Source organism: Siniperca chuatsi, linkage group LG22, assembly GCF_020085105.1.
Source record: "Siniperca chuatsi isolate FFG_IHB_CAS linkage group LG22, ASM2008510v1, whole genome shotgun sequence".
NCBI lineage: Eukaryota > Metazoa > Chordata > Actinopteri > Centrarchiformes > Sinipercidae > Siniperca > Siniperca chuatsi.
This window is the reverse complement of record NC_058063.1, coordinates 3,014,087-3,027,715: the sequence shown is the minus strand read 5'-3', so window position 1 is coordinate 3,027,715 and position 13,629 is coordinate 3,014,087. Positions and strand designations below refer to the sequence as shown.

General features: G+C 37.6%; 1 protein-coding gene across 1 annotated transcript in view; it reads right to left on the bottom strand.

The window, feature by feature from the left end:
* The window catches only part of focad (focadhesin), a 58,822-nt gene extending 46,774 nt beyond the window's left edge, over positions 1-12,048 (bottom strand). Inside the window, 4 exon segments of the mRNA XM_044184505.1 lie at positions 1,083-1,237; positions 1,780-1,854; positions 3,343-3,414; positions 11,859-12,048. Of these exon segments, the coding sequence (XP_044040440.1) occupies positions 1,083-1,237; positions 1,780-1,854; positions 3,343-3,396 (284 nt within the window). The 5' untranslated portion in view covers positions 3,397-3,414; positions 11,859-12,048.
* Positions 12,049-13,629: the final 1,581 nt, after the last annotated feature.

Here is a 13,629-nt window from a genome sequence, read left to right as displayed (position 1 = left end):
TTACTAAAAGCTGAATTATGCTTCTGCATAGAGGTGCTGTGTTACCTACACTCCATGCTCCACATAAAGTGCAAGTATGCTATGTACTGTGTGGTGGTTTGCCCGTGTTCATTTTGTCAGTAACTGTTTAATTTAGCCTTAGTCCAAAAAAGTCCATGCGAGTTTTAGTCGTATTTAGTCAACTTCTTATTTTTTGTCAGCAAAAACTCTTGACTAAAAACACTTTTCATTTAAGTCTAGTTTTAGTCATGACTGTAATTTTATCTCCTCTTTATACATCAACAAAAATATATAGAAATTTTGTTTTAGCAAACTCATTTTGTCAATCATATTCTATGGAGACTTAGTCACAGTTTTTGTTTCATGAAGACTGTTTGGTCCCGTCAACATCTTTAGGAACCACACTGAGTGATGACACACCCATGAATGTATCTGCTGAAAAACGTACAATACTTATAAAACTGATAAAACTTTGGATAATTTACTGAGGATATAAGCAAAGTCTACAAAAGCACGGTCTCATCTGTGAAAGAAACAGCATCTCCGGGCTGTGAATCCCGAGGACATCACAGCATCCAGCAAGTTCTCCTTTTCTTTTGGGTTCAACTTGAAGGATAATTCGGATTTATTACAAATCGGCTCTTATTTTCTGATGTGATCGTCTGACTGCTCGTGTTTCTTGGAGACATCACTTATCTTCAGTGATGTCTCCCAGAACTCGGCGATTAACTTGGTGAGTACAATCTTACTATTATCGGAATGAAGGCTGAATCTCCAAAAATAAGACTATAAAATAAGAAGATAAGTTGTAATAAACTGGAATTATCCTTTAAATGGTCCCAAAAACCATTTTTGCAGAGAGGTACAAGAATGGCACAAAATACAAAATAGGTCAAATCAAAACACATATAAAGTTAGATTCATAAGGTTCACAGTCACAACATCTGCAGCAGGAGTCAGTTCTGCTTTAACCTTTGTACTTCTCCTTTAAAACACAGACTCTATTGATGAACCCATCACACGGAGTTTGCTTGTGGGCACGATGCTGTCACTGAGACCAGGTGTGAGTGTGTTTTCTGTACCTGGCAGAGGGCAGGAGATTGAGCACGCTGTTGAGGACATAGTGCAGGTCTGCGTGGCCTTGATCCACCAGCAGCACTACAGCGTCACAGCAGGCTGAACGCACCAGAGCACAGTCAGTGCAACACTGCTGCCACAGAGCCTCCAACGCTGGACCCTGATACACAGCAACGACATACACAACATACACAACTCAAGGTTTAAATCCAGATTTAACTTAAAGGTACCATTAAAGGACAACTAGGACTTTACTGCCCTAACCTGAGTCGACTTGATAAAGAAGGTACCGAAATTGCTGTCCTTCCACTTTCCATATTCAGGTTTGGACAAATTGCATTTTAAACAACTTGGTTCTTGTTGCAAGCAAGTGACTGGTGCTGCAAAGCATCATGTTGTTAAAGGCCCGATGAAATGGGTACTTTAACTTCTTGAGTTTGTGGAAAGGCTACACAAGTAGTCCATAAATAAGAACTCCAACCAATGAAACCATCAAACGTTAATGGCCAATCCTACCCCTCCAATCAAATAAAGTCACCTTTCTATCAATGACTGATATCCTGTTGGTTTACACTTCAGAATGGACCCTTACAGTGTTAGGTCATGCCCAACATCATGTTAAAACAGGAAACACATTTGGGAGTAAAGAAGCCATTTCATGGGGCCTTTAAGTCACAATTTTTTTTTAAATACGTAACTCACCTGTGTGGAAGACTGCGTGATTTTCCCATTTGGCCCTTTCTCTTTTAGCACAGCACCAACGAGATTTCTTACCGTCTGGAAAACCAAAGGCAGACCTACATGTAAATTTTTTATTAAAAGGCAATGTTTTTGAAAGAGATCTTGTTTTGCTCAACCATTTAAGTGATGCTCCACCCAAAATCTGTCTTTTTGCTATCAAACACTCACCTACTGTAGGTTTGAAAAGGTGAGCACCTGCCTTCTCTTCCATTGGTCGGGACTGCTATCCTAGCTCACTCATTGGTTAACATGAAAAACCTGCCTCTGGCTCGTTCGTTGGTCTGAATTCCTTTCGTAGTTTACTGATGGGCAACCAGGGACACCACTCAAAGAGTTACTTCTTCAAGACACAAATGACCAGACAGCCACTTTTTCCTGACCTGGGATGTCTTGATATGTTTTCTGTCATGAAAACTAGTTACTCAGAATCCATGCTGACCACCATTTTGCAATGGAGCAAACTACAGCCAACTTCAAGTCACAGAGACATTTGACACAAAAAGCTAGATTTGGGTGGAAACTGATAAGAACACAGGCACTAAGGTTAAACCTATGAGTTTTTTTCATCACAGTTATAGTACATTTTGGGAAATACATTTATTTGCGTTCTCTCTGAGAGCGAGATGAGAAGATTGACATAAATCTCATATTTGTGTGTCAAGTACAGGACTGGAGTCAGGATGTGGTTAGCCTAGCTTAGCATAAAGACTGGAAGCAGGGGAAAACAGCTAGCCTGACTCTGTCCAAAGTTGAAAAATACATACCTCTAGAGCTCACTAATGAACATGCTGCATCTCATTTGTTTAACTTGTACACAAACAGAAATGTAAAAATGACAAATTGTGGAGTTTAGGGGGAGTTATGGGCTGGAACTATTTCTTGACGCACAACACAGACTGTGTGCTGTTTCTTGAAGTCTTGTTGTCACAGTGATGTTGGCAGGTTTGGTACCATAGCGCCTGTACAGAGACCAAAAGCAAAACTGTGCTCACGGACCATATCTGGCAACCCATGCTATAGCTGGAGACAGTGCACAGAAGTGCAGGGTGGATGGATACCTGTACACTGTTGTTCATCAAGAAATAGATCCAGCACATAACTCCTCCTAAAACCACGAACTGTCGTTTTACCGTTTCGTTTTACCTTTCTGTTTGTGTACAGAAACCCAGATACAAGGTGTTCATTATTGAACGTTAGACAGAGCCCGGCTAGCTGTTGTCTTTACGCTAAGCTAGGCTTAAGTCCTCCCAACTCTTTTAACAAACTCTAATCCTTTTGAACCCACTATTGAAGATTTTAGTTTTGACTAAGAACTTAAACTAAGACTCAAGATATCTGAAAAATAAAAAAAAATCTAGTTTTGACATGATTCCTTGCTATTTAGCTAAATGACCTGAAACGACAAAAGTCAAAGGAGTGGAAACGATAAAAGAGAAAAAACTTAATGTGGACTACAGAAGATGGGGAGAGATTTTTCATTCCTACAAAGTCACTGTCTAGTCTGACCATGAGTCAGTAGCTTACCTGGGCTTGTATGACAGGGCTGGGGAAATCAAATCGCATCTTCAAATTCTCCATCCTATCTGCCGGTCATGCCTGAGAGCAGAAACAAACTCCATTAGCATAGGTTAACAAAACTTAATGAAAGTAAACAGTCTTACTGTTCTAATTTCTGTTCTTCCAAGAATTCAATATTTGTCAGACAGCACTATAAAAGAAAACTTTTTCAGAGAGAAAGTTTGGTGCTACCCTTCTATTTAACTCAAGAATATCACATATCAGTGGTGTTAGGGTGAGCCTTTGACACAAAAGCTAAGTGAGGCAGCCACCTGTTGCTTCATAGCATCAAACGTTCCAGGGAGAAGCACTGCTTGGAGGTATTCAGGGACTGACCCTTTGAAAACTGATCCCTACCATTTGTTATCAAATTATTGGCCTGCAGCCATGACATAATTTTGTATTAAATTATTCACAAGTCATCAGTATACCATCCCACTCCCTAACTCACAGGTTGCTAAGTAGACGAGTGCCCCATCTCAGGTTTTGTCATTAGGCCTGACAATATGGCGTACAGGTGCTGACCACCAGCTGTCTGAGGCCTGTAGACCACAGCTGTTGCTATAGAAATGCAGATTTTTAGGTTTTGAGTAAGGCATAGATTTCATAAATTCTTTTGGTACTCACTGAAATATGTCTACTGCTGTTAAAAATTGGCAGTGAATATACTGTACTGTATGGTCAGACTGTAATCTGGTTTACTTATAGTGATAGTTCCTAATTTAAATTCAAATTCAAATCAAATTTTGGAAAGACACCTAGTTCTAAAAACTAGTTAACCTGACTAGTTGCTTGTTTTTAGAGTTCTGTTTTTAATTGAAAAAGTCTTGTACTCTTGTAGACCATGTTAATATTTCTCAAAGTAAGATATCCAAAAAAAGTATTGTCGTGCTGTTGGTACCAAAATGTAGGTGCTGAATGAGCAGAACATTTTTTGAAAAGTTTGACATTTCTGAAAAACAAAATTTGCAGATTATTTTTTGGTTAATTGGCAATCATCTGACTAGTCATTTCAGGTCTAGTAAAAGTGATCCTGATGAAAGTGTTTTAGGTGAGTTAGCAGCTTCTATTAGCAGTTTGAGGCCCGTTTGACTGCAGGCTTACCTTGCAGTGTAAAATCCTTCCCTACCACTCGTGCTGAATTAATTCATTTGTTTACAGACAGAATATTAAAGATCTTGAACCCTCTTGAATTTTCTGTAAACAAAACACAGTTATGTCGACATTCCCTGTTTCTCACCAAAACACAGTTTTCTTGAGGCCAAACAAACATGTTGACTGTGTTTATTTACTCATAAACTACCTATTTGCAAAGAAGATTTTGGCAGGCTTATTGCTGAGCATTACTGGCAACAGCTGGCTCAGTGGAATACCATGAAACAGTCGGAAGAACGTGTACTGGTTCACTTGCGCGCTCATGGCTCATGCGCTCGAGATACAAACAAAATGGGGACCGCTTGGTACCTTTAACTGACAACTACTCTGATATTTAATGAGTCTTTAAGTCAATTATCGAGGGAAAATGCCCAAAAATGACTGCTTCCAGCTTCTTCTATGTGAGGATTCTGGACTGTTGGTTGGATAAAACAAGACATTTGAAGACATCATCTTGGACTCTTATTAAAATCATCAATTAAAGACCTTGTGATGATCTTATGGCATTTTAGAGACAGAACTATTGAACTGACAAATTAATTATGAATAAAATAATAACAACAACAAACCCGACTACAATGCTTTCTCTGGACAGAATTGGTTTGAGTTTAGAGACTGGATATATCTGAAAAAAAAATTCAATATCTGAGGGAAAAAATGTAATATCAATAAATTCAGTTAAGAAAGCAGCATACAAAAAGGTTTTTAGTCCTAACTGGGAACATTTCTGTCCCTTTTCCTCCAACTTTTTTCCGTTAATCAGTATCTGTAAACCGATATATTGGTTTAACAATACTATAAACACAGGGAATACGAGCTTCATGTAGCCAAACCCCCATCGCCCCCTCCCCAAACACAGACACCCAACCCCCTGCTGTTATCTAACTGATAAGCCAGCCTGCTCTGCTGTACTGTCCACCTCCCTGCTCCTGCACGCTCCACACTGGCACCCACTGCCATTCAGCTTCATGGCCACATAAACAGGTAAGTCAGCAGCACCTGCTACTATACAACTATACTCCAAACTGACTCCAAACTTTGTCAGCTTATTTATTGATGTTTGTACCCGATCGATTCATCGTGAAATGTCTACCTGTATATCTAGCATAACTTAATGGTCTTTAAAATGAATTATCAATTTGAGGAGTTTGACAAGAATGTGGGTGGTAGAAGTTTATGTACTAATAAATTAAAACTAGTAAATAACAACTAAAAACTCAGACATCACCTGTCATGTTTTAGGTCATGCCTATAATTTAGAAGTATCTGGCTTCTTCTCTAATGCAACGACAGTCAATGGTCAGCTAAACCCCCCAAAAAAAAAGTTTGTACACCAAACTGTTCCAGTGGTTTCTACAGCATATTACCTTACAGCAAAACAATATAGGCTGGCCTGTACTGCTAGGTCTGCATTAGCAATAGAGGAGAGGACAATGCACGAACAGTGTTGAGCCAACAGTGCTTTAGAAATGACACCACTGAGGCTTTACTGTGTGACACTGCTGCAAACTGCACATGCCAGACAGGCACATGGGATTTGGGGTTGTACAACACACACACACACACACACTTTCACAGCCGTGTTGGAAGGCCTGAAACCGCAGCAGCACAGAATGCAGCCGGCTGATTGTATTCTTTAACATATGACACAGATGTCTCAAAAGGGTTTTAAGAAAACTGGTTGGTTTGGTGCTAGTTTTGATTAATAACTTATCACTTCATTAGATACATCTTACAAGGGCTGGGAGATCATTTTGTTTTATTGTTTTGTCATGAAACAGTCAATAAATTGATCAAAAGAAAATTGATCAACAACATTATAGTAATCTATTAATCGTTGTAGTCATTTATCAGGCAAGAGTGCCAAACATTCTCTTTCCAGCTTCTCAAATGTGAAGATTTGCTTATTTTCCGTTTTATTTCAAAGTAAATTGATTCTTTTGGGATTTTGGACTGTTTACTGGTCAAAACAAGCTATTTAAGGATGCTACTGGGCTCTGGGGAATTCTGATGGGCATTTTTCACTATTCACTAGCTGACTTATTGAAAGTATAAAATATGTACAGCAACCAACATATACACCACAAGATGCCTGGATTTTTGTTGTTCAATGATAACTAGACACAGATCAGTTTACAGGTCACAGTCAGTAATGGGGACATTTCTTTAATCCTTTAAAACAAAACTGAGACTGAGGCAGACCAATTAAAGCTACCCTGTGGAGTTTTTGACACTAGTAGTGCTGTGGAGCAATGTTTGTATGAGCAAGTCAATCTCACACGCTTGTGAGCACAACAACATGCACGCACGGGCTTGAGAACCCGGGTGCCCTGATACCACGGACTGTGTATGAAGATGGACGACATGACAGCGCCTGGTGGCTGTTTGCAGAACAGGTCATCAACCCCGCCCCCTCCATGTTAGCGGCTGGGACATGAGCCAAACTAAAAAGTACACGTCAAATACATTTTTCCCCAATGGGGTTCCTGTCATTAGTCATTAGGTAGGTTTCATCACGCCGATGAATATTCAAGTGGTAATTTTTCTTCTAAGTTTGTTTTTAATAAAAGTTATTTGTTGATATAAAAAGGTTGCGCGGAGCGGAGTGAGCCGAGCTGAAAGAAGACGCTAATCAATTTACATTTTTATTTGTAATTCACTATAATCGTTCTTAAGCCGGCCTGCCACTGCAGTCAACTGTCCTTACACTCTGAGGGATCTTCTTTGCATTTTGTTGTACTGTAAAACTCATAGCCCGTCAGTGGAACGTTAACTTGCTAATAGGGTGGTTACTTTTGGTTGTTTATGAATTTAATTTTGAGTTGGCCAGACTACAATTACTCAACCCATAAAATGCTTTTTTATTTATTTAAAAAAATCCAGATTGACAGCCAGTGTGGTAATATTGTGGTTGAAAACCATCCAGCAAAATATAAATGTATTTAATATTAAAACGAGACAGTCAAAGGAAAGACAGAAATTGCACTGGCTGCTGTATGAAACCAAAGCTAACCACATATTTGTCATAAAGATGTTCAGAAGCTGATATGAGTTCAGCGGATTTCGTCACTGCATAGTGGGCTTGTCTTAATGAGAACCAGACTGCTAGCGCACACCTCCGTTGTATGGAAGTTATACGAAGTCGCCACGAGACCTGATCTTTAGATAGTCTATATTTAGGCTGATATTAGCGACAGGTGTTGGAGGTAAGAATAAAAGGCTCTGCTGTTCTGCCTGCATCCTGAAGCTCAGACAGTGCAGCTGCAGCAACACATTTGTCTTTACTCCAGACATGTGTGAGCAGAAAAAGCAGGAATGAATTAGACCGTGAGTGATTCATTATTAACGCGGTACGCATTGTGAAGTAACAGAGTACAGGTGGGAAGAAACTACCTGTTGTAATCTGTTAAGTCAATTTCGAGCACTGCTGATAATGGAATTTATTTCATCTCTTTCTAACTATTAGTGAAGCTGGTTTATACGGTTCTCATGCCTGGTCAAATTCTATTGATTCACGTCATCTGAAATGGTTTGAGTTAAAATTTGGAAAAAGGCATTATTTATTATAAGAGTTTTGATCTCTCTCTCTCATATACATATATATATATATATATATATATATATATGTATACATATATATATATATATATATATATATATATACATATATATATACACATACATATACATATATATACACATATATATATATATATATATATATATATATATATATATATATATATATATATATATATACACACACACACACACATACACATATAAATATATATATATATATATATATATATACACACACACACACACACATATACATATAAATATATATATATATATATATATACATATATATATATATATATATATATATATATAGGTAGTGTATTTAGGAGGAGCTGTTGGCAGAAATGGAATATAATATTTTAAAGGAATCACCTGAAAATAAGGCTGTGAGTGCCAGATCCGTACTGGCTGCTGATCCGTTCTGCACATGTGCAAAATAGGTCCTGTCATCCAAAGAAGCTTACTGCAAAGGTTAACAAAATAATCACTGGAAATTTAATAGTTAACTATGATGTAATAGGGAATTTACTGAAGTTATAAAAAACCTGACACTTGTCAGTGCCCGATCCGTTCTGCACATACGTGTACTTATTCCTGCCCGATTTGTACCACGATATGTGAACATATTACAGCCAGTGAGTTTAAAAAAAAAAAAAAACTTTATTAACAACACAATATTATAAAAATAGAGAACTCTATAACAGAGGATTGTGATTTCAAAGTAATTTATTATTTTTATATTATATACTATGATATTTATTTATTATTATTTATTTATTTATTTATATTTACAACAACTTTTATAATGACATATTATCTGGAACATGTATTTTCATATATTGAAGGAATTGAATGAACGCAGAATTAAAAACAGAATGAAGTTTTTTTTCTTTTTTAATTACAAATGAAATACGGATTATCCGATGATACACGGACCGAACCATTACACTTCCAATGATTTAAAAAAACATCCGTTATCTTGAGTGTGAGTAGGATTGTTTTATGAGCAGTCACTCACATCACGGGTAATTTTGAACAGGCACATTTGTGGTAACCCTTTTTGACTGACAGGACCACTTTAGCGCACGTGCAGAACGGATCGGGCACTGACACTGACAAGGGCCTTTGTGTGTAACTGGGGGTAGGTCGTTAAATAATGCTCTTAAGTAAATAGTGAATACTGGTAGATTTCTTTCCAACGTTATATTATTTTGGCGTATCCAAAAGGTAAATATTAGGCTAAACGTTGTCTAAAGACACACAGCAGCACAAGAACTTTGCTAAAATAAAAGTCTAAAATTGGCAAACGTTTGATTTAAATCTGACCTGTGTGATCAAAAAATAACTAAACAAGATTACAAATCTGACCAGACATTCAATGCTAGCTTTCAGGACTTGACAGTAGGAACAGGGTGATATTCGATTTTTATCATGGATCTGGATTAAAAAACACTCGAGATAAATTGATCGTGGAGAATTTCCATTGTTGGGATAATCGTGGATATCCTCACAAAAGGTGACTTGAAAAAGCTGTCTAGCTCACTAACGTACAGTGCTATACTGATTTCCTGATTTATTTTGAATTGCCAAGGTTTGGCACGTCTCACTCTCTAGGCCACGAGGCCAGCAGTACTGTTTGATGACTGAAAGGTGCCAGAGTGTTGGTCAGGTTTTTTATTTTTTTATTTACTAAAACGGATCCAAAGTAGTAGCAGTACAGTTTGACTCTATGCCACAATGCCAGTTGGACTTTATTTTTGTTAAAGGATAATTCCTGTATTTCTTTAGTCAGGTATAAATATATATGCTGATGCAATTGATGAAATTGTTGTCTGTACAATGTGACATCATGGTAGACAAGTGAAAAATAGAGCCTGATTTTAAAAAATCCAGGAATTGTCATGTAAGAAAGAACAGACTCACAATGTTTCTATTTTTTATTTATCCTTTATTTATGCAGGGGGGCCTTATGATTTAGAGGTGTGTCCTCTCTGTGATGCAATAAAAACATTTGTTTCTTAACAAAATGTAAGGTAAAGTGATTCCAGTATGTTTTAGTGCCATTTACGAGCATATTTTGATGATTATCAGGATAATATTGTGAATCGCAATTGTTGTGTGAATATTCTATTTATTATATTTCCTAGACTGTTCCCTAAAGCAGTCTGGTGGAGTCTTGCTGCCTTCTTGTGCTCCTTAGAAACACTTTCTTGGAACAGTTCTCGGAAGCTGTGAACGTGACTCGTGCCACATCATCAAGTACTTTTTAGTCAGAAATAACAAAATATAAGATGACGAATAGCTTTTTTGATGATTCTTGTAAAACCAGTGAGTGCAGTTCTTTTTTTATATTTATTAAATAAATAAATACCTGTAATCACTGTTTATGCAATGTAAATTATAACTTCAGTAAATTCCCTATTACATCATAGTTAACTATTAAATTTCCAGTGATTATTTTGTTAACCTTTGCAGTAAGCTTCTTTGGATGACAGGACCTATTTTGCACATGTGCAGAACGGATCAGCAGCCAGTACGGATCTGGCACTCACAGCCCTCTCTAGAGCCAGTGTTTGGTTTGTCCGTTCTGGGCTACTGTAGAAACATGGCGGTTCAACATGGCGGTTCAACATGGCAACCTCTGTGGAAGGGGACCCGCTCCCTCTGTAGATAAAACGGGTTATTCTAAAGTAATGAAAACACAACGATTTTTATTTTCAGGTGATTCTACACTAACGAAAACAGACTTATAAATATTATATTCCATTTCTGCCAACAGCTCCTCCTAAATGTTCCACACTGGACCTTTAACTGACTGTCATTTTATAGTTGAGGACCTCCAACGTGGCCACCTGAAGATGTGCAGTGCTAACCCAACAGAAAGCCTTTATAGCTAAACATTAACTATGCAAAACCATAAAGAAAATTCTGACAAAACCAAAGGACCAAAAAAGTCCTTTTACCATAGAGTACTGAGGTCTTTATACTATGATACATATAGCATTTATACTCGAGCATATTAAAGTTATAATAATTAGTGTTGTGATAAACATCAACATGGGTTGCTAGTCATGGCAGACTATCACTCCATTCACTATCATGATTATTTTATGCTACCTCAGTTACACACCACATGAAACCCTACTCAATATTATAGTTACCAGCAGCAGGTGTTACATCAGCAGAATGATGCTGATGTCGCCCACGGTGGTGTATTTTGGCAGTAAGTTGTTTATCATTTATTTTGAATATTGGTAGATTATATTTGTGCCGAATTAAATGGTGCTTTCTGCTTTGTCAGAAAATGCTTTCAGTAGTGTTCTGTGCATTAGAAAGCTTCGCTGATAAGTAACTGAAGATAAAGTTGACTGATTTTTCAACGGGCTTTACTGTAGCGCGCAAGCTAGTCGTGGTCCTGATGCTGTCTATGTGTCGTACATACCAAACCAGTCACGTAACAACTTTAGCACAAACCTTTGTTGGACATCCAGAGATTCTTAGTAATTATACTAAAATTAAATACAACAAACATGACAGAAAATAAAGTTAGCTGATCCGGCTAATAACTGGAGTACACTGTGTTGAGTTATCAACACAAAAGTTAAGGCTATTCGACAGGTTGTCCATTCGTAATAGTAAATAAAGGTGGACTGTATTTCCTACTACATTACACTGAGGATCATATTAGCCTCTCATAAGTTAGAAGTTAAGAAAAGTTAGACATTTTGCTGCCTCAACTTTACCTCATTCATCCAGCCTCCAGCAGATCCGCATGGAACTACGGCGTGTAGCGAGGACCAAAAGTGACAGAGAGAAACCGACCTGTCACACGCCATAACCTTTCTCTAAAATGTACTGCAACCCACGGTGTAGCAACCTTAGTGTAAAGACCAAGACGCCAATTACAAGCTAATAAGGAAGCTTTGAATAGCATGTTTACATATGCAGAACTCATTGTTAACAGCTGGGTTGGTAATTCCCTCATATAATGGACTATGACGCTTTGTAAGAGGGAGACATGGGGAGACTGGGGAAGTATGGCTGCCTATGTTAAAATGAAAGTATTATTATTGTGACCTTTATTTAACAAGGTTAGTCCCATTAAGACTGAGATCTCATTTTTAAGGGAGACCTGAGTACGATCGATATTAAAAAATATAGCCGCAGTTAAATACCACAAATTGACCACTGGGGGCGCTGTATGTTTCAGGTATTTATGTGGACATATCCTGGAAGTTTTGTGATGATTGTAGGCTACTAACTATTTCTGATTTCCAGTCTGATTCGTGTTATTCCACGGACATGTTTTGCCCTTGTAGCGCCCCCTAGTGGTCGATTTGAAGGACACTTCCAGGGTATGTTTCAGGTACTTATGTGGAAATATCCTGGAAGTTTTGTGATGACTGGCCAAACGATTGTTGACTTTGGTCTATTTACGTGCTGAGCCACGCCCCTTTTGAAGTTCATTGGTCAATATCTTGAAAACTCAATAAGATATCAACAAGCTTTATACAACCTTTGATAAGATTCGTCCAATGATGAGCCACAGAAAAATCGGACCTACGGTTTAGGAGATGTCAACAATGTGTTTTTCAAAAAAGTCAAAATGATGGAAAAATCTAGTCAGCGGACTTTAGTGGTCCAGGGGCTTTTTGGTAGCGCACACTGAGCTGGACCTGTGAGAGACATTTCAAGTCATTCGGACTTACAGTGTGAGGGGCGTGGCCTGTTCAAAAGGGCATTTTTGGGCCTTAATTACAGCGCCACCATGCTCACGGGAAATTGAGCTGAAGCGGCAGACAACAAATAATAAACCGGTACAAACATAAAAGGGGCTTGAACCTCTATTTATAGCTGCTGCCAGCTGTGAGTCGGGGGGATTTTGAGGAGGAAGAAGAAGAAGAGGGAGGAGGAAGATGAAAAATATAAAACAAATGCAGTCCATCAGCAGAAAATCCCGGACCAAAGTTTTTAACCTCTAGGACCCCCCCTTTCTCTGAGCCACATAACGGCTGAGTAGACATATGCATGTTTTTTTTTTTGTGGACTTCATCTAGACAACACACATAGAGATGTCTGTAATTTATTATTACAAACTGACAAACTGATGTTTAAAGATGCTCTATTTCCAGATTAAGACTGCAATGGAAACATGATTTAGAGATTAAATTACTGTCAAAAATTCAGTTTTTAAGATATAATTCTGAAATTTACCTCACTACATCTACCATAACTACAAAATGTTGTTTTTTATGAACATTGAAGATTTATTTTATTGAGAATTTGCAGTAGCTGTTTATTATGGAGCACCACAAGTGCCACGGAAATAGTAATAAAGCATTTCATTAATTAATAACTAATTGTACAATACAAAATAGGCATTTATGAATGTATTTACAGATTCATTTATTAATCTATAAATAAACCAGTTTAAATAACAAAGTAATTCCTTATTTGATATCTTAATGGGCAATAAAAAGAGGAATTATAAAAATAATTTACAAATGAAATATT